The sequence below is a fragment of the Dromiciops gliroides genome, chromosome 1 (genome assembly GCF_019393635.1).
Source record: "Dromiciops gliroides isolate mDroGli1 chromosome 1, mDroGli1.pri, whole genome shotgun sequence".
Lineage (NCBI taxonomy): Eukaryota > Metazoa > Chordata > Mammalia > Microbiotheria > Microbiotheriidae > Dromiciops > Dromiciops gliroides.
In genome coordinates this window covers 421,133,726-421,155,316 of record NC_057861.1, presented here as the reverse complement: position 1 = coordinate 421,155,316, position 21,591 = coordinate 421,133,726, and the positions used below count along the sequence as shown (strand labels likewise).

At 40.1% G+C, this 21,591-nt stretch overlaps 1 protein-coding gene across 1 annotated transcript in view; it reads right to left on the bottom strand.

The window, feature by feature from the left end:
* ADAMTS12 (ADAM metallopeptidase with thrombospondin type 1 motif 12) overlaps window positions 1-21,591 on the bottom strand; it is a 569,738-nt gene that overhangs the window by 194,081 nt on the left and 354,066 nt on the right. Inside the window, 4 exon segments of the mRNA XM_043975705.1 lie at window positions 128-220; window positions 3,080-3,224; window positions 4,454-4,597; window positions 19,690-19,839. Of these exon segments, the coding sequence (XP_043831640.1) occupies window positions 128-220; window positions 3,080-3,224; window positions 4,454-4,597; window positions 19,690-19,839 (532 nt within the window).

The following is a 21,591-nucleotide window of genomic DNA, read 5'->3' as shown; positions in this document are numbered from 1 at the left end:
TGCCTGACTCCAGGTGCTCTGCTTGCATTTCCCTCAGTTGTTGGGCACACTGACTGATCTGTGACTTCTGTCCTCAACCACAGATCCCTCTGTTCCTCTAGCCTTCCATCACAGTCTGGATCATCACCTTTTTCTCTCCACATCTCGTCCCATCTGCAGCAGCATCCAACTTTGAGCGGCAAGAACCTTTCACCGAGCACCACAAAGTCTGGCAAATATTCTGTGAAACAAAGAAAGGCCCAGTCATTAGTAAGAAAGACAATGATTCCTACCATCCTATGAGGTAGAGAGATTAATTATTATTATCCCAATTTTAAAGATGAAGAAATAGAGGCTTTCTAAGGTTAAGTGACTTGCTCATCATCACAGAACTGGTAAATGACTGAGGCAAGATTTGAACTATATTCTCAGTAATGTTTGGAAGCATGTAATGAAGATGCTATGATCACGGATTTAGAGCTAGAAGGCACCTTTGAAGTCTGAGGTACAAAGAGTTTAAATTACTTGCTCAATGTCACACAGGTAATGTGAGAGCCAGGGTTTCAATCTAGGTTCCAAAATCCAGTACTCTTTCCACTATACCATGTTATCTCCCTTGACTTTAAGTCTAGCATCCAATCCAGTTGAAACACACTATGGACTTAATTACTATATGATAAAGACAGAGACCTAGAGTCTAGTGTTTGGGAAATTAGAAGATGGAACCATGTTTCTTTAAAATCCAGGACTGTTTTTGGAGAATGTTTTATAAAATGATCAATAGCTCTTGATACATCATAATTGGTAACCATGATCACTGAGGGCAAGTCACAGACTCTGGGTTCTAATTATCATTCAGCATTCATACAACATTTGTTTGAATAGGTCTCCATCTATGTTTCTCCATCAATAAAAGTGAGGTGATTATATGAGGTGATTATACTTACCTTCTCAGTGAAGGAAATGGAAATTATCCGGGTGGAAAGACTTCACTACTTTATGGATTGCAGCTAATCAGTTTAACAGGAATGTGGAAAAGGTATTGTGGGAACCCTGTATGAATGATCTAGAGGGTCTCAGTTTGCCTTCCAATTAAATGAAGTAAACACATCCATTTTCATTCAACCAGCACTTCACAGGTGGCTTTTGACATGATAAAACTATGAAACATTTAATCCAGAAAAGATCTCATGAATTCCCTCCTAATCTATACATGAGAAAACAAAAGCCCAGAGAGTGACTTGCCCAAGATCATGCCAGGATCATAGAATCATAGGTTTCGAACTTAAAGGGAGCAGAGAGGCCATATAGTGTAATCTCCTCATTTTACACAAGGAAAAATTGAGGTCAGGGAGGCTCAGTGCCTTCCAGATGCTATAATTCAGATTCAAAATCAGGTCACCAGACTTCAGGCCAAGTACTCTTTCCTATTCAAGAATGGAAGCTCTTGGAACCTATTATGACCTCGTGTATTTCATCTTTTATCACACCACAGAAAATTTCATTCAAAGAATCATAAATATGAAGAAAATGGAGAGGTATGGGCAGGCTTTTTTGAATAGTTGCATAGTAAAGTAAGTAGAACAAAGAAAACTCTATGCATACATGCATACACATATATAATAAACATATGCATATAACAGATATATATGCACGCATGCATACACATATACTACACAATAGAAATGGGAAGAGAAACAAAAACTGAATGCCATATAATTATGATGACCAGTCTTGGTCTTGATGAAAAAATGAGAAAATACACCTCCTTTTCTTTTTTGTAGAGGTAAGGGACTATGCATTCAGAACATTGCATATACTGTTAGCCTTGTGTTTTGCGTTGGTTTTGCTCAACTACAATTTTCTCCCTTATTTTTTTTTTGTTGTTGTTACAGGGGATGGCTCTCTGGATGAGGGAGGGAATGGATTTAATTAGAAATGAAGATGGAATGAAAAGATCATTGCTTTTTAACATCAAGAAAACAAATGTAATCATAAAGAAGAATAAAAACCAACTTTAACCTTGCATCTGGACAAAGAAGTAGGACTGGCATAATTTATATCCACCAGCTCCCTAGATGGCTGTATATCAGCTCAGCTAAGAAGGTCTTACATGGACTTTTCCAAGTGAACCCTCCTTCATTATTCATGGAGGGTGCTTTCCTTTCTTTCCATTATGTTGAAGAAACCTTTCTCTTCCTTGTATTTCTAACAAATTACTGCTTATTTCTTAGCTCTATACAGTACCTTTTATCCCAGGAGTTCAAGGTACTTAATGGTATATGAGCCTATGCCAGGTCCAGGCAAAGAAGGTGAAAGAAAAGAGACATCCCCCCAGGTATTAGTGGAATCACCATCACATCATCATCATCAGGACAGGCAGAGAAATAGAGTGTGAAGTCTGAAGTCAGGAAGACCTAAATTCAGATCTGGATCCAGATGCTTACTAGCTATGCAATCCTTAACTTATGTCTGCCCCAGTTTCTTCAACCACAAAATGGGAATAATAATGGCACCTACTTCCCAGTGTTGTTTTGAGGATCAAATGAGAATATTTGCAAAATGCCTGGCATATAGTAGGTGCTTAATAAATGTTTGGGCACAGCTAGGCAGCACAGTGTATAGAGGGTTGTATCTGGAGTCAGGAAGACCTGAGTTCAAATCTCAGACACTTAGTAGTTGTGTGACCCTGGGCAAGTCACTTAACCTCTTTCAGCTTCAGTTTCCTCAACTGTGAAATAATAACAGCACCCATCTTGCACGGTTGGTGTGAGGGTCAAATGAAATAATAATTGTAAAGCACTTAGCACAATGCTTGGCACATAATAGATGCTATATAAATGCTTATTTCCTTCCCTTCCCCAATAATAATAGCCAACATTTATGTAGTACTTTAAGGTTTATGGCACTTTATCTCATTTTAGTGGAGTCAGAAGAAGCCAAATAGCTTAATCTGAGTCCTCCTAATCAATAATTCACTTGCTTTTCAATCTGCAAGCCTCTAAGCACTTTGCTAGCCATGCCTTGGGCAAGATGACTCTGCCTCCACTTGGGCCTGCTTGGCACAGCACCAGGGATATCAAAGATATCTGGCACTTACATCGACTTCTTGACAGAAGGTTGCATTGGGACCATACTGCAGCTGGCACTGGTGATGGATGTCATAGATTACTCCAGGAGCAACGACCTTGGACTTCAAACCTTTCTTCTGGGGGACATCATCCAGGCAGAACCCCCAGCCTCGGCTGAACATAAGCATTCAACACAAGTAAATGAAGGCTGACAACAGTCATTCTCACCAATTCATTCATTTGGCAGATGTACATTCCCATCCCAAAGCCTTCTCTCCATCCCATCCTTATGAATTTATATCCTGAATTGAAGTTCAATTCTTCATTCTTCAGAAAGCACAAACAACTACTTAGCAATACAAGTGATGCCCAGGCTGAGCTCATGGCTGCTCAGCCACCATCCGTTCTGTGATTACAATAGCATAGTCTTGCAATCCAAAAACAGTTTCAGTTACTGGGCTTGCCCAGTTTGGATTTTTCCCACTAATTTTCAGTTGAGAACAACTGAGGGAAAAGAAATGAACTCAGATCATGGAACAGATCCACAAAGAGCTAGGACAGGAAGAATTTCAGAAGGGAGAAAGAAGCTGCTTATTCCTTAGTCGACTATAAGCTCCTGAGGGCAAATCCTACTTGGTTTATAGCCCTAATATTTCATATATACACCTTGTACAGGGTGGGCTAAAAGTCATGAGGGGGTCTGATGTTTTAATAACTTTTTTTTTCTTTTTTTTTTTTTTTTTAGTGAGGCAAGTGGGGTTAAGTGACTTGCCCAGGGTCACACAGCTAGCAAGTGTTAAGTGTCTGAGGCCGGATTTGAACTCAGGTCCTCCTGACTCCAGGGCCAGTGCTCTATCCACTGCGCCACCTAGCCATTTATGAGATTGGATTTTTCACAAGTGATATAAATTCATTTCTTATATATGTTGTATATGCTGACATGGCATTGTAAATTAAAAACAACTAAAGGAGTTATTAAATATTGTTGTGAAGGTCAAATGAGATAATAATTGTAAAGCACTTAGCACAGTGCTTGGTACATACTAGGTGTTATATAAATGCTTAAATGATGACTTTTGGCCCACCTTGTACATAGAAAATAATTAATACTTGTGGAATAAACCCAGACAAATGCTTGAGAATATCATTAATAGGAGTCATCCTTGTGTACAGAACGAGTTTTATTCCCTAAGTGTTTAGAAAGCCAAGGTGTGGAGGAGGGTCTCTCCTGGTGTTGCTTAGGCAGTGTTCAGTAGAGACCCTGACAGGAGCAGTAGCGGGCATTTCACAGAAATAGGCCATCTTCGGGAAACTGTTAGGGAGGAAAGGAAGACTGTATGATTTGCCTTGGAGGGGCTCAGGACAGGCTGTTTGACCATTAGGAAGCTCCTTTAATCACTTACTCAAGGAAGCGGGTGATATAATCCTTGCTACACTTGGACCATGTGAGTGGAGTGGGGTCGTACTGGAGCTGGCGGGACATGATGTAGGGATGTCTTCCCACAGGCTCACAGTCATTTTCTCTTCCATCGTGCTGGATGCCGAAGCTAGAAGGAATGTACACAGCACAAGAAGAGCAAGCAGAATAGTATTAATCAAAGAGGAAACATTCATTTCTCTAGGCCAAGACAAATGCATTTACTTCTCTAGGGTAAGCACAATAACTCAGTGTTGGAAGAGGGAAAGGGGCAAAGGGAAGGAGACTGCTGTCTTTGCTCTCAGTTGGGAACACTCCAACCAAGTCAAGGGTCAGCAGCTATGAGCCAAGTGCCAAGGTTCACTGGGCTCACAGTCCCACCCACCCCTCAACCCAGCCAGCTTCTTCTAAATCCCTTCCCCCACCCCAGCTAATTTATGCCATAACACTCTCTATCCAGCCCAAGCCCATGGGTAAGGTTTGTCTTCCCTTTAGTTAAAGCTTGGCTTCTTCATCAGAAGTCTAATGCCAGCCTCTAGCCCATGCTCTGCCAGGGAGACACAACTACCATCATCTTGTTGACTCTTTGGAAGGTAACCTGAGAGAGTTCCCTTCCTGCTAACAAAGACCATTCCTCCTGATGGACCATGCCCTAAGTTATTATTTCTTGATTTTTCTCACTCTTAGGAGTTTTGGGACACTTTTTCAAAGAAAAGCTATGGCTCATATTATAGACTTCTATGATCACAGATCCAGAACTGAGAGAGTTTTCAGGGGTCATTTCAGGGGTCCAATCATCTCATTTAACAGATAAGGAATTTTAAGTGACTTGCCTAAGGGCACAAATAGAGGAAACATTAGAGGCAGAATTTGAACCAAGATCCTCTAATTCAAGCATTAATGAGCTTTTCAATGTACCACACATTGCTTGCAGTAAAATAATTTCAAATGCACTCCAATATGCATGCATGTAAATATATATGTACTGTGTACATGTATATTTTATGCATGTGTATTACATACATGTAAATGGTGGCTGATATGCATGTGCCCTTAATTAAATTTAAAGACAATATGGTGAAGTAGAAAGAGCCATGAACATAGAGGCATAAGACCTGGATTCAAATCCCAGCTTTGGTACTTAATGGTTTTGGGTTTGTAGATCATAGAATAACAGATTTTAGAGCTAGAAGAGCTGTTAGAGTCATTTAGTACCACCTTCTCATTTTACAGGTGAAGAAATAAGAGTCCCAGAGAAATAAAGTGACTTGCCCCAGACTACCTAGAGCAGAAGGCAACTAGGTGGCACAGTGGATAGAATGCTGGGCCTGGAGTCAGAAAGATCTGAGTTCAAATCTGACCTCAGATACTTCCTAGCTATCTGACCCTGGGCAAATCACTTAACCCTGTTTGCCTCAGTTTCCTCATCTGCAACATAAGCTGGAGGAGGAAATGGCAGTATCTCTGCCAAGAAAACCCCCAATGGAGTCAAACACAACTGAAAGAAAACAACAGCATAGAACAGAACCCAGCTCTGACTCCAAATCCATTAACCTTTCCACTGTAATATGTATTGAGTGTCAGTTTCCTCATCTTAAAATGGGGGTTACAACACTCACACTACCTCTCTTCACAGACATGATATAAGGAAATTGCTTTCTAAACCTTAAGGCTTCCCATCAGTAAGTTGGTCTTATTTAACCCAGTGGAATAGATATTACAGAGTACAGCTTATTTACTGATATATGCTGATGACCTTGGAATGACTACCCCCCCCACACACATACACACACACACACACACATACACACACACACACACACACACACACACACACACACACACACACACACACACACGTCGGACTCTATCAACCTCCCAGAAGAACACTACTTTGTCTCTTGGCACTACTGCCTCAGATTCACTGTTATCTAAAGGAGAAAATTTAAACAGGCTGCTTTGGATGAAGAGGATATAAACTCTTGGTCAAGGTCGTGCCTGTAAGCTTATATTACTCTTGCCTCAAAGCTTCCAATAAACACAAGCAGTTCTTCCTGCCTTGTAATGTACAGCAATGTCTTGGGGGAGTGAGTGATTTTTCTTTCATTTTTCTATCCCTTTTATGAGAAGTTGTATTGACTTACATGAGCCCTCATCTCATTAATACTTGACATCTACTCACAAAAGAGCCAAAGACTTAATCTATAAACTTCTCATCCCAATAATTCTCTCTCCTCCGATGGAGAATGTGGTTTGATGCAATGGTTTATCTCAGCAGGTCCTCCCCAGACTGCTCAAAATTCAATCTTTTCTGACTCATCAACTCCTCTCTGAGCTTACCCAATCAATAATTTGTCAAAGTTCCAAGCCACTAGCAGTTCCCTGAGAGGCTAGAGGAACTTCAATTTTTCTCACAATGTCTGCTTCCATACACCAAGCCATATACCCAAGGACCATACAGTGTGCTGCTCTAACTGGTCCCAGGTGTTAGCCTAACACTTTAAGAGGATAGACTACTGAAAAACGCATCATTTCCTCACCTAATAGATCTAATTTCTCCAGTGTTTTTTCTTTCCTCTTACTTATTCTCTCCTATCTTAAGAAAACTTTCCTATGTTGAAAAGAGGCTCTACAAAAACAGTACCAGAGACTGTGGCTATCCCATTGCTTTGTGAAAATACCTCATTCTTGTCTTGAAGAAACCATGGGAAAAAAAGATGTATTATGATGAAATGGGAGAAGCCTTGCCCTGGAAATCAGGAGATGCTGGGACTTTGTGTCTAGTTCTGTCCCCAGTGGGGCCACTGCGGGGAATAATGATAACAATAAAAACAACCATAGCAATATAGCTTACATTTATGGAGCACTTAAGGAACCCGCTTATCTGTTATCATTGGTAGTTCCTTGATGATTCACTGTTTCTTTTGTCATGTCTTTATTCCGCCAAAGGCTAACAGTGCTTTACATATACCAAGTCAAAGATTAGTGACTCCAGTGGTCTGGGTAAGCCTGAAAGATCTGACTGAGACTCAGAGATATTAATAGACTGCCTATGGTCTGAAGGCTATTAAGTGTCAGTGGTTTGATTTCCAACTCAGGTCTTCCTCCAAGTCCACCACTCTATCCATTATACCATGGATCCTCTGCCTTGCCCATAGTTGGTAATTAATGAATGTTTGTTGAATTGAATTTGATCCTCATTCCAACACTTTGAGGTAGATAATACAGATAAACTCATTTTGACAGGCTGAAATAACTGAGGCTCTAGCCCAATTAGCTAAATGGAAGATCTAAGATTCAAGCCCAGATCTTTCTATTCCAAGACCAGCCTCATTTCCACTAGACCATGCTGCCACTTCCAAGTTTGTTGAGCAAGTCACAACCTTCCTATGTCCCAGCTTCCTCATTTGTGGAGTGATGGGGCTAAATTGGCTTACAGGATTTAGAGATGTCAGAGAACTTCAAGAACATCTAGTCCAATCCCCTGATCTTACAGATGAGAGGTTTGGAGGAGCTAGGTAACTTTCTCAAGGTTACACAGTGACTAGGTAGCAGAAATAGGATCCAGTACTAAATCCAGTACTTTTTTTCCTCTACTACTGGTGTGCTTCGTCTGAGAGTCCCTGTCATGTAAGTGTTCAAGGACTGATTACAACGGGGCTACTCCAAGGGGATTACATGTTTGTCAAGAGCACTAGACTAGAGCATCCATCTATTTGACTGAACAGGGAGGGAAACAGGCTCTACTGACTGCTCTCTTCTGATTAGCCTTTTCCTTTCTTGCTTTGTTCTAACTTATTTGCTATTTATTCTCTGGCCACAGATTTGGCAAGTCCATACAATAGGAGTAAATTAACAGAGAGAAAATATATGCTAAGCAACTCAATGGATTTTATCTGCTCATTTTGACTATTTTATGATGGTTAGCATTTCTTCAAGAGGGATGGGGCTCATATCTATAAATAATACCAATTACAGCATTTAGATTTTTTAAAATATTCAACTTAATTCACTCAACATTTTCTGAGCTCATGAGAGGCACCATGATAGGGCATAAAGTCCAGCAGAGGATGAAATTATACATTTGCTGACTCTCTCTGAAAGGTTCATCATATGTTTTGTGTTATCCATCAATTTGTGTTTCTATCACTTAAAAGAGTTTCTGAGAAATGAGCTAAAGGGGATTTTAAATCCTTCTCAGGCACTGAATTTGTTATCTGTCACCAGAAGGTAATTAGAGGTATCACAGTACAGTACAAAGGATGCTAAACTTAAAGTCACAGCTTCCCAGTCCAAATTTTAGATCTTCCACTTTCTACCTGTATAGGTTTAGGGAAGTCATTTGACTTCCTAGGGTCTCAATTTACTCATCTGTAAAAAGAGGTTGGTCCAGATGACTAATCCCCTGCCGGTTTCCTGAAATCCTTGCTTCTTTTGATTTACAATCCCATGAAACTAATGACAATTCAGCAGTATAAAGTGAGAAGTAGCAGTTAGGATTACTGCAAGCATAGAGAGATGGGACTGACCCTACTTAATGTACTTAAGTATGCTTTCCTAAAATTACATACAAACAAATGTATGCATATGTATAAATTTAGGAGTTGTTACAGAAACAAGTTTACTTACATCTGGACAAAAAAACCCATAGCATGGTATGGCAGAAAGATTATTGGACCTGAGGTCGCAGGAGATATGAGTTTGAATCACTTCTCTGTTACTCAGGTATCTTTCTTGAGCCTCAGCTCAAGAAGATGGAAGTATTACTTTCAAAGGGTTGTTGAGAAGCCATGTGTATTTTTGTACATAACTATATTTTATATATACACCATATGACATCCATTTTATCATACAGAACAAGTATTGAAAGAAAAAAAACAAACAAAAAACCTTTTAGAAACAGTTTACAAAAGGTAAAATTGGCATACCTGATTGCTAACTTAAACTTTAATCAATTCCTTTTAGGAACACTGGCTCTCACTTTTGAGGTGACAGTCGCTGCTTCTGACTAGTCCACTTTTTTTTATTTCTATTCACCTGCTATTTTAAAGTATAGGTGTTAGGGGCAGCTAGGTGGTGCTGTGGATAAAGCACGGGCCCTGGATTCGGGAGTACCTGAGTTCAAATCTGGCCTCAGACACTTGACACTTACTAACTGTGTGACCCTGGGCAAGTCACTTAACCTCCATTGCCCCGAAAAAAAAAAAGTATAGGTGTTAAATCCTTCATTAATACACTTTAGGGAAAGTTGAGTTTATTTTAACCACTAAATGTCCCAAAATACTTCTTAAATTATTCTGGCAAAAATCACCTCCCCTGGTCTTCAGGTTGAAAGCCTCTGTGGATGTGTTGTGAGATACCTCTTCTCATCCACTTCTCTTTCTTGACTGCCTCTGAACATCCTTTTACAAAGTTTAAATAGCACTGTGTCTGTCCCATCTGTTTCTAATTTCCTCCTTCAAAGGAAATCTGTTTTATTTAAGGGATGACACAATCTTGCTTTTAAAATGAGCTAGGCCTTTAATTAACAACAACAACTCACTTTGGCACTTTATGGTTCACAAAACACTTTTCTTACAACACTTCAGTGAGGCAGGTAGACCAAGTAATGTCTTTAGACCCTTCCAGACTTCATCTGTGAAATGAAACAACTGAACCAGATAAGCTCAAGTCTAAGGCTAGCATCTTATTAGTGTGAGATTTAAAATTGGATATTAGATCATAAATCTCCCCTACTTAACCCTTCCCTTAATTCATCTCCCAGACTAGTAAATGGAAGAAGCTTCTGGTTTTCTAGATAGAGCCTTTATTGTATATAAGGTGTTGTTGATTAGAAGGATAGGAAAACAGAAATACAGTACAAATCGTCTTAAATCTAGGCTGTCTATATTCCTTATAAAAACTCACCAAACCGATTTAGGCCACCTTTGGAGTGAGTCAGACCGTCTGTGCCGCGCCGCCCGGAGTCCCGCCAAGCCGGCAAAAAAGGCTACTCCCGTTCTCCCCACCCCGGAAGTCAAAAAAAAACCCGGCAGGCAGTCTGACATGCGCAGCAGGCGCACTGTACCTGGCAGGCAGTCTGACATGCGCAGCAGGCGGACTGTACCCGGCAGGCAGTCTGACATGCGCAGCAGGCAGACTGTTCATCTCCTCCCCAAAAGGGTGGTCCTTGAAAAACTGGCGTCTTTCACTTATCCTAACCGACTGTTAAAAACTTTCATATTTTACCACATTTCCCCCCTTTGCTTCCTCAAGAAACGGAATGTTTCCTTGATGGAACAGTAAAAAGAATATAATAACTTTTGCTGACTAATAATATGCGAACAACAATACAGAAAAGGAAGAGAGGAAAGTTTTGTCCAGAGGGGCGATTTTTTTTCTTTCCTCATGAACCGACGCTTTGACATTAGTCTTGCAAAGGGAGAGCCTCTGCAGAGAGTACATGTTACAGATAGTATATAACAGAAAGGAGATAGTAAAAGCTAATAAAGCAAAACAGTTCATATAAAGTCTCTGAGTTCTCTTGTCTTCTTGAAGTGGTAAGATATCATCAGGAGGAAACTGGATTCTGGTCTGGAAAACTGGATTCTGGACTCTGGTCTGGATTCTGGATTCTGGACTCTGGTCTGGAAAGCTGGATTTCTTCTTTAACTGTTTGAATTGCTGTATTTTTTTTTTTTTTACTAAACCTTAGCATAGCATTTTGAAATCAGTAACACTTTTTACCACCATGTGTCTGGATCAAAGTCAAATTTAGTATGTGTTCATGACACCTGAAAATGTTATGGAAAGGTTATCATACCATATCTCATGGTTCCGATACAGCCAGTGATTGTGCTAGGCCACAGGTGAATTCAACTGAGTGAGATAAAAAGATAAGTAAGTTCAGTTAAATTAGGTTAAATTAGGAGGGAGAGAGGATGAATACTGGACTGTGCCTAGTAATTGTGCTCTACATAGTCACCATCACAAGCAAACCATGGACTTATGTATACCTGTCTCTCCTTTTGTTGCACATATATTCTCTCCAGGGCCTGCATCAGAGTTCACAGCAAGTTAGTCTCTGAAATGATAAGTTTCCATATTTCTGAAATCTCATTAATTTCACCAAAGACAATATGATGGTAAAAATGTGTGCTATGCTGCATAACTGAGAATATATTAGTGATATATACAATAATTCCAAACCATACCCAGAGTATAATGACATATAAATAATAAACGAATGTAAATAGCTGATTATATTAGACATTGTTACATAATCTTCTTTTAGACATTATTACATAATCTTCTTTTAGCAATTAGACCACATCATCTTATACATGAATTCTCTAGTATAACAGTAGCAGATACTTAAAGTGGTGATTAATTCATCAAAAAGAAATAAGACTTCAATAAGCAAGATTCAATATTCAATAGCATATACTTAAAATGCCTTTGAAAAGTCACTTAGTTTACAAAATCGGGTTTTTAAAGAAAAGCAAAAGAAACAAAAGTAAAAAAAAAAAAAAAAAAGCAAAACCAAAAACCAAAAATAAAAGGCAAAAGATTCGCTAAGCACCCTTTTGTGCTCTTAAAGAATTTAAAGGTGTGGTGAATTCCAGGTCTTTTCAGTGCCTTTCAAAAGTCAAAACAAAACAAAAAGCAAAAAGGATAAAAAAAAAAAAATAGGTATAGGGTAGGGAAAAGGGTGGGAGAAATTGAGGTGGGCCAGAAAACTAGGCCATGTGCTTCAGTGCTTTTGCCTGTGGAAGGAAATGCTTGTTAAATTTTAAGGTATTTAAGCTGCTAGAGTTTGGGGTATGCCACATTGTTTTAACTGGTTCCCCAATTCTCTGCATGCCAAAGTGGCAGGGGTTTCTGAATTGTCATTGATCTTCCTAATGCTGTCATAATGTTCTTTATGGTAGAAAATGTGGAGTTCTCTAGCATCAGTTTTGTCTGTGCCACTGATTTTCAATAAAGGCTGATTTAATTGATGAACCACAACATTCAGCTGATGCTGCTTAGCAAATGCTACAATTGTATCATTTCCTCCCCACTTTCCAAATTTCTTTAATTCATCAACATATTCTTCAAAAGGGGAGTCATTTACTATAAAAGACTCAAACTCTTGTCTATGGTTAATCATATAAGAAGCAGCTTCTTGTCTGTGTCTGAGATGATTTCTACAGTGACCTTCTAGCTGGTCTTTCATTAGCCTCCTGAGGTAGGCTTAAAAATTTCTGCCAGTTTTCCGGTTTTCTAGAGCAAGATTCCATTCCCTTCAGAAGTGTTTCTCTAGCATCTTTTAATCTTTGGAAATCCCTATCATCATTATAATTCCACTCTGGATCCTTTAGAGGCCATTCCACATCGGCCTTACCTTTCGCAACAAGGGCATTTCCTGCTGAGATAATATCTGTAATCTCAGTTGGGGACAGTAAAGTTTCCAAAAGGCAAGTAACATCAGCCCAACTGGGTTGATATGCATTAAATATAGTCCTTAACTGTGAAATTACAGTGTTTGGATTTTTCTCAAAACTAGGGATGATTGATTTCCATGCGCTCAAGTCACTTGGTCTAAAGGGGCTATATTTTCTGACTTGAATTGGCACTCCCTTCTTACTATGTTCTATAGCTTCCTGCAGAGGGAGTAGTTTCTGCTGATCTGATTCTGAACTTGGATCATCTCTAGTAGAAACAGCCATTTTGAGGTCTCTCTCCATATGTGAGAGTTTCCCCCACATCATAACAATGATAATAACAAAAACAATGATAATAACAAAAACAAAAACAAAACAACAAAAAAAAATAAAATCCTTAGTCGTATGAACTATGGATGTGGTATTAAAAGGTATTTCAATTGCAGGCATAAAATTTCTACTTATATTAAACGTATTTTCCCAAAGATTCTCACGTATACTATTATACAAAAAACTTTTTGCTGCCTGAATGAGGAAAAAACCAATAATGTTATGAAGGACCATTGAATAAACTATTCCTCTAAGTCGGGATGTTATGCTGTCCCAATACATTCCGATGAGAAAAATCAAAGGGATGGTAGAATATTCGAGCATCTTGCCCTTTAAACTGGGCTGGCTTTTCTGTTTAAAGCAAGACTTTTAGAGGCTTAAAGTCTTTAAGGGAGATTAGACAAAGGGAAAGTCCGCGGGGGGGGGGGGGGGGGGGGGGGTAATTTGGAAAATCCACCGAATTAGCCGGCTTATGGCCAAACTAGGGAGGGTGGGAGGGTCCTTAAGGTCCCTTCGGGGTCGCCAAACTGTGAGATTTAAAATTGGATATTAGATCATAAATCTCCCCTACTTAACCCTTCCCTTAATTCATCTCCCAGACTAGTAAATGGAAGAAGCTTCTGGTTTTCTAGATAGAGCCTTTATTGTATATAAGGTGTTGTTGATTAGAAGGATAGGAAAACAGAAATACAGTACAAATCGTCTTAAATCTAGGCTGTCTATATTCCTTATAAAAACTCACCAAACCGATTTAGGCCAACTTTGGAGTGAGTCAGACCGTCTGTGCCGCGCCGCCCGGAGTCCCGCCAAGCCGGCAAAAAAGGCTACTCCCGTTCTCCCCACCCCGGAAGTCAAAAAAAAACCCGGCAGGCAGTCTGACATGCGCAGCAGGCGCACTGTACCTGGCAGGCAGTCTGACATGCGCAGCAGGCGGACTGTACCCGGCAGGCAGTCTGACATGCGCAGCAGGCAGACTGTTCATCTCCTCCCCAAAAGGGTGGTCCTTGAAAAACTGGCGTCTTTCACTTATCCTAACCGACTGTTAAAAACTTTCATATTTTACCACATTAGATAGATAAGGAAACTCAGGTTCAGAGCAGTGATGACTTGTCCAATGTCCTAAATCTAGTAAGCATCCACACACTAGAACCCAAGTCTTCTTTTTTTTTTTCCTCTATTTTTTTTTCAGGGCAATAAGGGTTAAGTGACTTGCCCAGGGTCACACAACTAGTACACGTCAAGTATCTGAGGCCGGATTTGAACTCCAGTGCTCCTGAATCCAGGGCCAGTACTTTATCCACTGCACCACCTAGCTGCCAAGTCTTCTTAAAACCTACTCTAGCACCCTAATACACCAGTATGATTTGAAAAGAAACAAACTATACATTTAAACATTTAGATGGTCTTTGTTTTCCATGAGTACAATTTTTATTCCTTGGAGTACACATACAATATGGTAAGGTATTAAAAGCGGGAGACTGACAAGAGACCTAGGTTTTTGTTCTGATTCTTTCTACTACCTATTGCCTTAGTAAGTTACCCACTAGGGACATAAACTGCCTGGAAAGAGCTCCCCACACCTCTCACAGGGTTTACATGAAGAGCAAATTAAATAAAGGATGTGAAAATGCTTTGAAATGCATTAAGAATGATACAAGTGGATTGCGTATCATTATGAATATATCCCTCATTCCCTTCCCAGTCATATCTTCTTTCAAGGACAGACTTGTTTTCTTTCCCAGAGAGGAAAATCAAGGTGCCCATTAAAATGATAACCAGAACTAATTGCCCATTTGCTAATATAACACCCTGTCCTCTGAGTTTCTGTCTTAGCCCTTGTTCAAGTGTAGCAAATCTTTTGACCTCTGGAAGCACTGAGAAACTGGAGCCCACCCTTCATTAATCTCCTATCCCAGTTCTCCCTTCAAGAATTTGGCAACCCTCCTGCAATTAGTTGATCAAATCAAACCATTAATATTTATGCTAATCTGGATCTCTGTTTATTGGCTTCTACTTGACAGTTTCATAAGTTACCAGCAAAAAGCAATCTAGTTTCAATGAGCTATTAATTTCAGAACTAATCAGTTGCCAAGTTACATGAATTCTACCTCTAAAATATCTCTCCTTTTTAAGACTTTCTTTCCACTCACATTTCCATCACACTGGGTCAGACTGTTACCATCTTTGGCTTGAACTATTGAGTGAATGGAAGAATGAACTATTGCAAATTGGTTCCCAGTTGGTCTCTCTGCTTCTGCTCTCTCCTGTCTCTAATCTGTGCTCTACACAGCTACCTCACTGATATTCCTAAAACATATTGTTCCTACCATGGTCAATAATCTCCAGTGGCTCCCTCTTGCTTCTAAGATGAAATACAAACCACTCTGGTGTTCAAAGCCCTTCCTAATGTGGCTTTTCCTTACCTTTCCAGGTTTAGTGCACAATTCCACCATGCATCCTATGCTTAAACTAACCTACCTTCTGGCAGACATTTCATCTACTATCTTCCTTACTCCTCACTTCCACCTCAGAGGATGCTCAGCTCCCCTTCAAAACTCAGCTCTAGTGCTCCTCCTACAGGAAGCTTATCCTAATTGCCCCACTCTCATCCTTTCCCACACAATTTCCTTCCCCTCATGCCAACATTTTTAGCTTTCTTTTGTGAGTTATCTCCACCCTCACCCCCAGTTAGACTATATGATTCTCGGGGACAGAGAGCATCTTTTTTGTTGTTTTTATATCCCCAGCATTTCACACAGTGTCTGGCATATAGTAAGCATTTAATGAATGTTTATTGATTGAGAATCTAGCACAATGGCTGGCACAAAGCAGGTATTTGATTAAAAAAAAAAAACAACTTGTTGAATGAGTGAAGCATGAATGAATGAATGCTTTCACTGCATGTAAATTAAGCACTCTAGAGACCAATTTCCCTGAATTCAAAAAGGACGTTTCAGATGGGAAGTCTTTTTTTCTGAAATATTTGATTCCTCCTATCTTATTCCAAATAGTTTAACAATTGCTATGCTGAGTTTTCAGGCTATATGAGGGAGAATGGGTGGCACATAAAAATCTGGGTGGAGAACTATGTAGGGGGATGGAAATGAAAAAGAGGAAGATAACTAGATATGGAGGCAAAATGCTCCTGGAAGGGCAGCAATAGCTTTTACCCCTGGCATCCCAAAGTTGATTCTCCACTGTTTTTGTCACTGTTATTAGAGTTTGATGAACTCTGAAAAGTTCTGCTTACTTCCTGGGCCAGTTGTCAGCAAAGCCTCATTACCTTGACTTAAGTGAGATCAAGTTTTGGTAAAAAGCATCAGATAATAAGAAATCTAGAACGTGGAGACATCTTAGAGGTAATCAATTCACTTTAGAGGTGACTAAGTCAGTTCAATCCTCAGGAAATGTGATTTTCCCAAGCTCACTCAATTAGCAGAATTTGAATTCAAGCAAAGTAAGACATACCAAAATGAGGTTCAGATAAGATGGTGATGCTCTTCCACTTAGGCCTGCCCAGCCCTATTTGAAGTGTATGACAAAGTTCTTTCAGTTTTCTCTTATTTTCCATTTCCTTCTCCCAAACTGGTAGGGAAGTAGCCAGAACACCACTCCATTCTTTTTTTTTTTTTATACAGATCTAAACTTTCTTTATTGATCTACTCTGGTGTTCCATAGCTTCTATGAAAAACTTCTTTTTTTTAACTTGGAAAGTTTTACATTTATTTTTAAGATTTTTTTCCCCATAAAAGTATTTTATTATTTTCCAGTTACATGTAGAGGTAGTTTGCAACATTTATTTTTATAAAATTTCTAGTTTCAATTTTTTCTCCCTCCCTCCCTCCCCCTTCCCCAAGACAGAAAGCAATCTGATATAGGTTATATTTGTACAATCACTTTCAACATATTTCTGTATTAGTCATGCTGTGCAAGAAGAATCGGAGCAAAAAGGAAAAACAAAACCAAAAACAAATAGAGATAGGATGGTTCAATCTGCATCTAGATTCCATAGTTCTTTTTTTTCTGTACTTGGAAAGCACTTTCCATCATGAATCCTTTGGAACTATCTTGGACCACTGTATTGCTGAGAAGAGTCAACTATAACAGTTGATCAACACACAATGCTGTTGATACTGTGTACAATGTTCTCCTGGTTCTGCTCATCTCACTCAGCATCAGTTCATGTAATTCCTTCCAGGTTCTCTGAAATCTGCCTGCTCATCATTTCTTACAGCACAATAGCATTCCCTTCCATTTATATACCACAACTTGTTCAGCCATTCCCCAATTGATGGGTACCCCCTCAATTTCCAATTCCTTGCCACCACAAAAGAGCAGCTATAAATATTTTTGTACATGTGGGTCCTTTTTACTTTTTTATGATCTCTTTGGGAAAAAGACCTTATAGTGATATTGTTGGGTCAAAGGGTCACAGGTCAAAGCTATTGCTGGGTCACAGATTTATAGCCCTTCGGGCATAGTTCCAAATTGCTCTCCAGAATGGTTGGATCAGTTCACAGATCCACCAACAATGCACTAGTATTCCATTTTTTCAACAATTTCTCCAACATTTATTCATTTCTTTTTTTGTCATATTAGTCAATCTGATAGATGTCAGGTGGTACCTCAGACACCACTCCATTCTTAAAAACAATGGATAGTTTAAAAGAGGCAGGTGTACCACCCTTCTTGCAGTATAAAACACTTTTACACACCTGAAGGAATACATCTGCATACTAGGCATCACCACAGATACTTGCTCCACAGCCCAGTTTTCTCTGGGAGTCTACACAGGGTCAAGAGATAGGAACTAGACTTGTGATTTCTTTGGTACAGGAAACTCCAGGTTTGATAAATATCCTCTACCAGGGCAGGCTGGCACCTTCCCTGCAATGTAGAGCCTTAGAAAGCTTCCTATAGTGATTTGTCCAAGTGTGGCCAGTAGGCTTTGGAGGCAGAAAGAAGACCTAATTCTTCTTGGATCCAAGGCCTATTCTCTACCCACTAAGCCATCTAGTGGAAATGAGGCTGGTCTTGGAATAGAAAGATCTGTGTTTGAATCCTGGATCCTTCTATTCTATATGGAAGCAGAAAATGGAAGGGGGGAAAGGAGGTGGGGAAGGAGACAAATGGGAAAAACCTTTTTCTAATCAGAGCCATGAGGAGGTATAACAGAAGAAAAAGAATTAGCAGTGTAGGGAAGAGATCAATTTTCATGATCGATTCATAGAGCCCTAGAGTCTGAAAGGTGTTTAGGTATGGCCTAGTCAAATGTTTCTTAACCTGGGGTCCCTGAACATGTATGTGTATACACATGTACATATTATGTGTGTATATGTATATATGTGTATATGCATATACACATATATATTATTTCAAAACAACTGGTTTTCTTTGTAATCTTATTAATTTTACTTTTCACACTTAAAAACTCTATTCTGAGAAGGGGTCCACAGGCTTTACCAGATAGAGGGATGCACAATACAAAAAAGGCTAGGACCTCCTGGTCTAATCGAACTGCCCCCTGAAGAATGAGTCAGCTCCAAGAGCACTTACCTCCATTCATAGCCCTCTAGTAGCAGTCTTTTCCATTTCTTGGACAGCTGTAATTATTGAGTCCTTCCCTACATGTCACCACCATATCCCTCCTGATAGTTTCTATTCACATGTTCTCGTTCTTCCCTCCAGGACCAAGCAGCATTAAGCCTACCTCTTCCACACAACAGCCCTTCAAATATTTAAAGAATACTGTCATGTCACCTTTAAGTCTGCTCTACTTCAGGCTAAATATCACTAGTTTTTTCTACTGATGACTTCAAACCTCCCTATGATATCGCTGGGGAAAAGCATACTATCATTGGAAAGAATTCCAGAGTTGAAACCAGAGGGCCTGGGTCCAAATTCTAACTCTCCCATTCAGTACCTGTGTGACTGGGGACAAATTACTTCATACCTCTGGGCCTCAGTTTCCTTTTCTACATAATAAGATTGAACTAGATGACCTCTAAGGTACCTTCCAGTCTCAAATATCTGATCCTTTAATTCTCCCCCTTCTAGTCAGGTTCCAGCCTCTTGATGAGTTGCTACAGTGTGGTACTTGAAACTCAACAGAGCACTCCTGGTGTTGTCTGACCAAGGCAGAATTTTTTTTTTTAAGTGAGGCAATTGGGGTCAAGTGACTTGCCCAGGGTCACGCAGCTAGTAAGTATTAAGTGTCTGAGGTCAGATCCGAACCCAGGTACTCCTGACTCCAGGAGGGTGCTTTATCCACTTCACCACCTGGCTGCCTCCAGGGCAGAATTAAACACAATGAATATCACCTCCTTCATTCTGGATACAGAATGGCAGCCTAAGATGATGAGCTTTCCTGGCTGCCATGTTACAGGGTGTACACATAAGGGAGCTCGAGGAATAATACACCTCCCAGTTCTTTCTCATATGAATAACTATCTAGCCAATATCTCCTCCATCCTTACTCTGCCATTACCTGTGCCCAAGTTCATGGGCAATGGTGAAAGCCAGCGGGAGTCCTGAGTCTTCATTGATATTACAGCTCCGGTGAGGCTGGCACATGCCAGAGAGATGAGACAGGCCTAGGGTTTCACAGGGATGATTTACCCCAGCACAGATATCTTTCCTGGAAATAGAGAACAGGGAAAGCTGGTCATTGAAGACAGTGTTTAAGAAGATATCATATGGGGGCAGCTAGGTGGCGCAGTGGATAGAGCACCGGCCCTGGAGTCAGGAGGACCTGAGTTCAAATCTGGCCTCAGACACTTAACACTTACTAGCTATGTGACCCTGGGCAAGTCACTTAAGCCCAATTGCCTCACCAAAAGAAGAAGAAGAAGAAGAAGAAGAAGGAGAAGAAGGAGAAGAAGGAGAAGAAGGAGAAGAAGGAGAAGAAGAAGAAGAAGAAGAAGAAGAAGAAGAAGAAGAAGAAGAAGAAGAAGAAGATATCGTATGAAAGAAATCAATGATAGCATCAGGCCAACATTTGGAACAGTTTGAAAGCATAACTGAAATAAGAGTTATGCATATTAAGAATCAATTTAAACTAAGCATCTATTAAAAAGAACTAAACTTCACTTTGGGATCATATCTCACTGAGTCAACACAGCAATGGGGCAGTAGAAAGAGGAATAGCTCTGAAATTAGAGGATTTGGGTTTAAATTTCACCTCTGATGTTACTTTCTATTATCTTTAGGGTGGGGGAAAGAGAAGGACAAGGGAGGAGGAGGAGGAAGAAGATGAGGAAGGAGAAAGAGAAGGATAATTATGATAATGATGATGAAGACAGCTAGCATATATATGACACCAAATAGATCCTATGGACTATACTAAATGCTTTACAAGTATTATCTGATTTGATCCTCACAACTACCCTGGAAGATAGGTGCTGTTATTATTCCCATTTTACAAATAAGGAAACTGAGGCAGACATAGGCTGTGACTTGCTCAGTGTTACAAGCTAGTATGTGAGGTCATATTTGAATTCTTCCTGACTCTGGACCCTGCACTCTCTCTCTCTTTTTTTTTTTTTAGTGAGGCAATTGGGGTTAAGTGACTTGCCCAGGGTCACACAGATAGTAAGTGTCAAGTGTCTGAGCCAGATTTGAACTCAGGTCCTCCTGACTCCAGGGCCAGTGCTCTATCCACTGCGCCACCTAGCTGCCCCTCTGCACTCTTTTTACTACGCTGCATCACCATCACCACCATGACCACCACCATCATTATCATTATCACCATCACTGTTGTCACCATCATCATCGCAGTCATCGTCGTCATCATCATCATCATCCATTGGGTCACAAGAAACAGGAAGCAGTATGGTGAAGTGAAAAGCTTGCTGGCTTTAGAATCAGACCCAGGCTTGAGTCTCACCTCTGCCATTAAATCATTGTGTGACCTTTGTCAATTCACTTCTCTCTGGACTTCAGTGACTAGATGAGAAGGTCATATCTAAATCTATGATCTTTTAATCTTTAGACAACCATTTATCTGCCTGGCTAAACACAGGCACTGTTAGCAAGCTGGCACTATTTAGAGACATTAAATGGAAAAGGTCAAACTTTTGAGTCTGGTGCTCAAAGTACATCAGGGTATATATCTCATTCATGTTACTATGCTTCTGTGTTTCCAAAATGGCAGGGTACTAACTAGCTATCCATGATTCAAGCCATCTGTCCACCTCCCACTTCCACCCTGTTGGTACCAGGGCTCAGTGGGGAAAGGAGATGGCCAGTAACTGAAAAGTATATAGATGTAGGAGGGTGGACCCAGGAAGGGGTCAGCAATGTGAAATAGGAAGAAGGAGGTGCAGTGGGTAGAGTTCCCAGGAGAACGTGGGAACTAGCACTGATTCAGACAGCATCATTGATCCAGAAT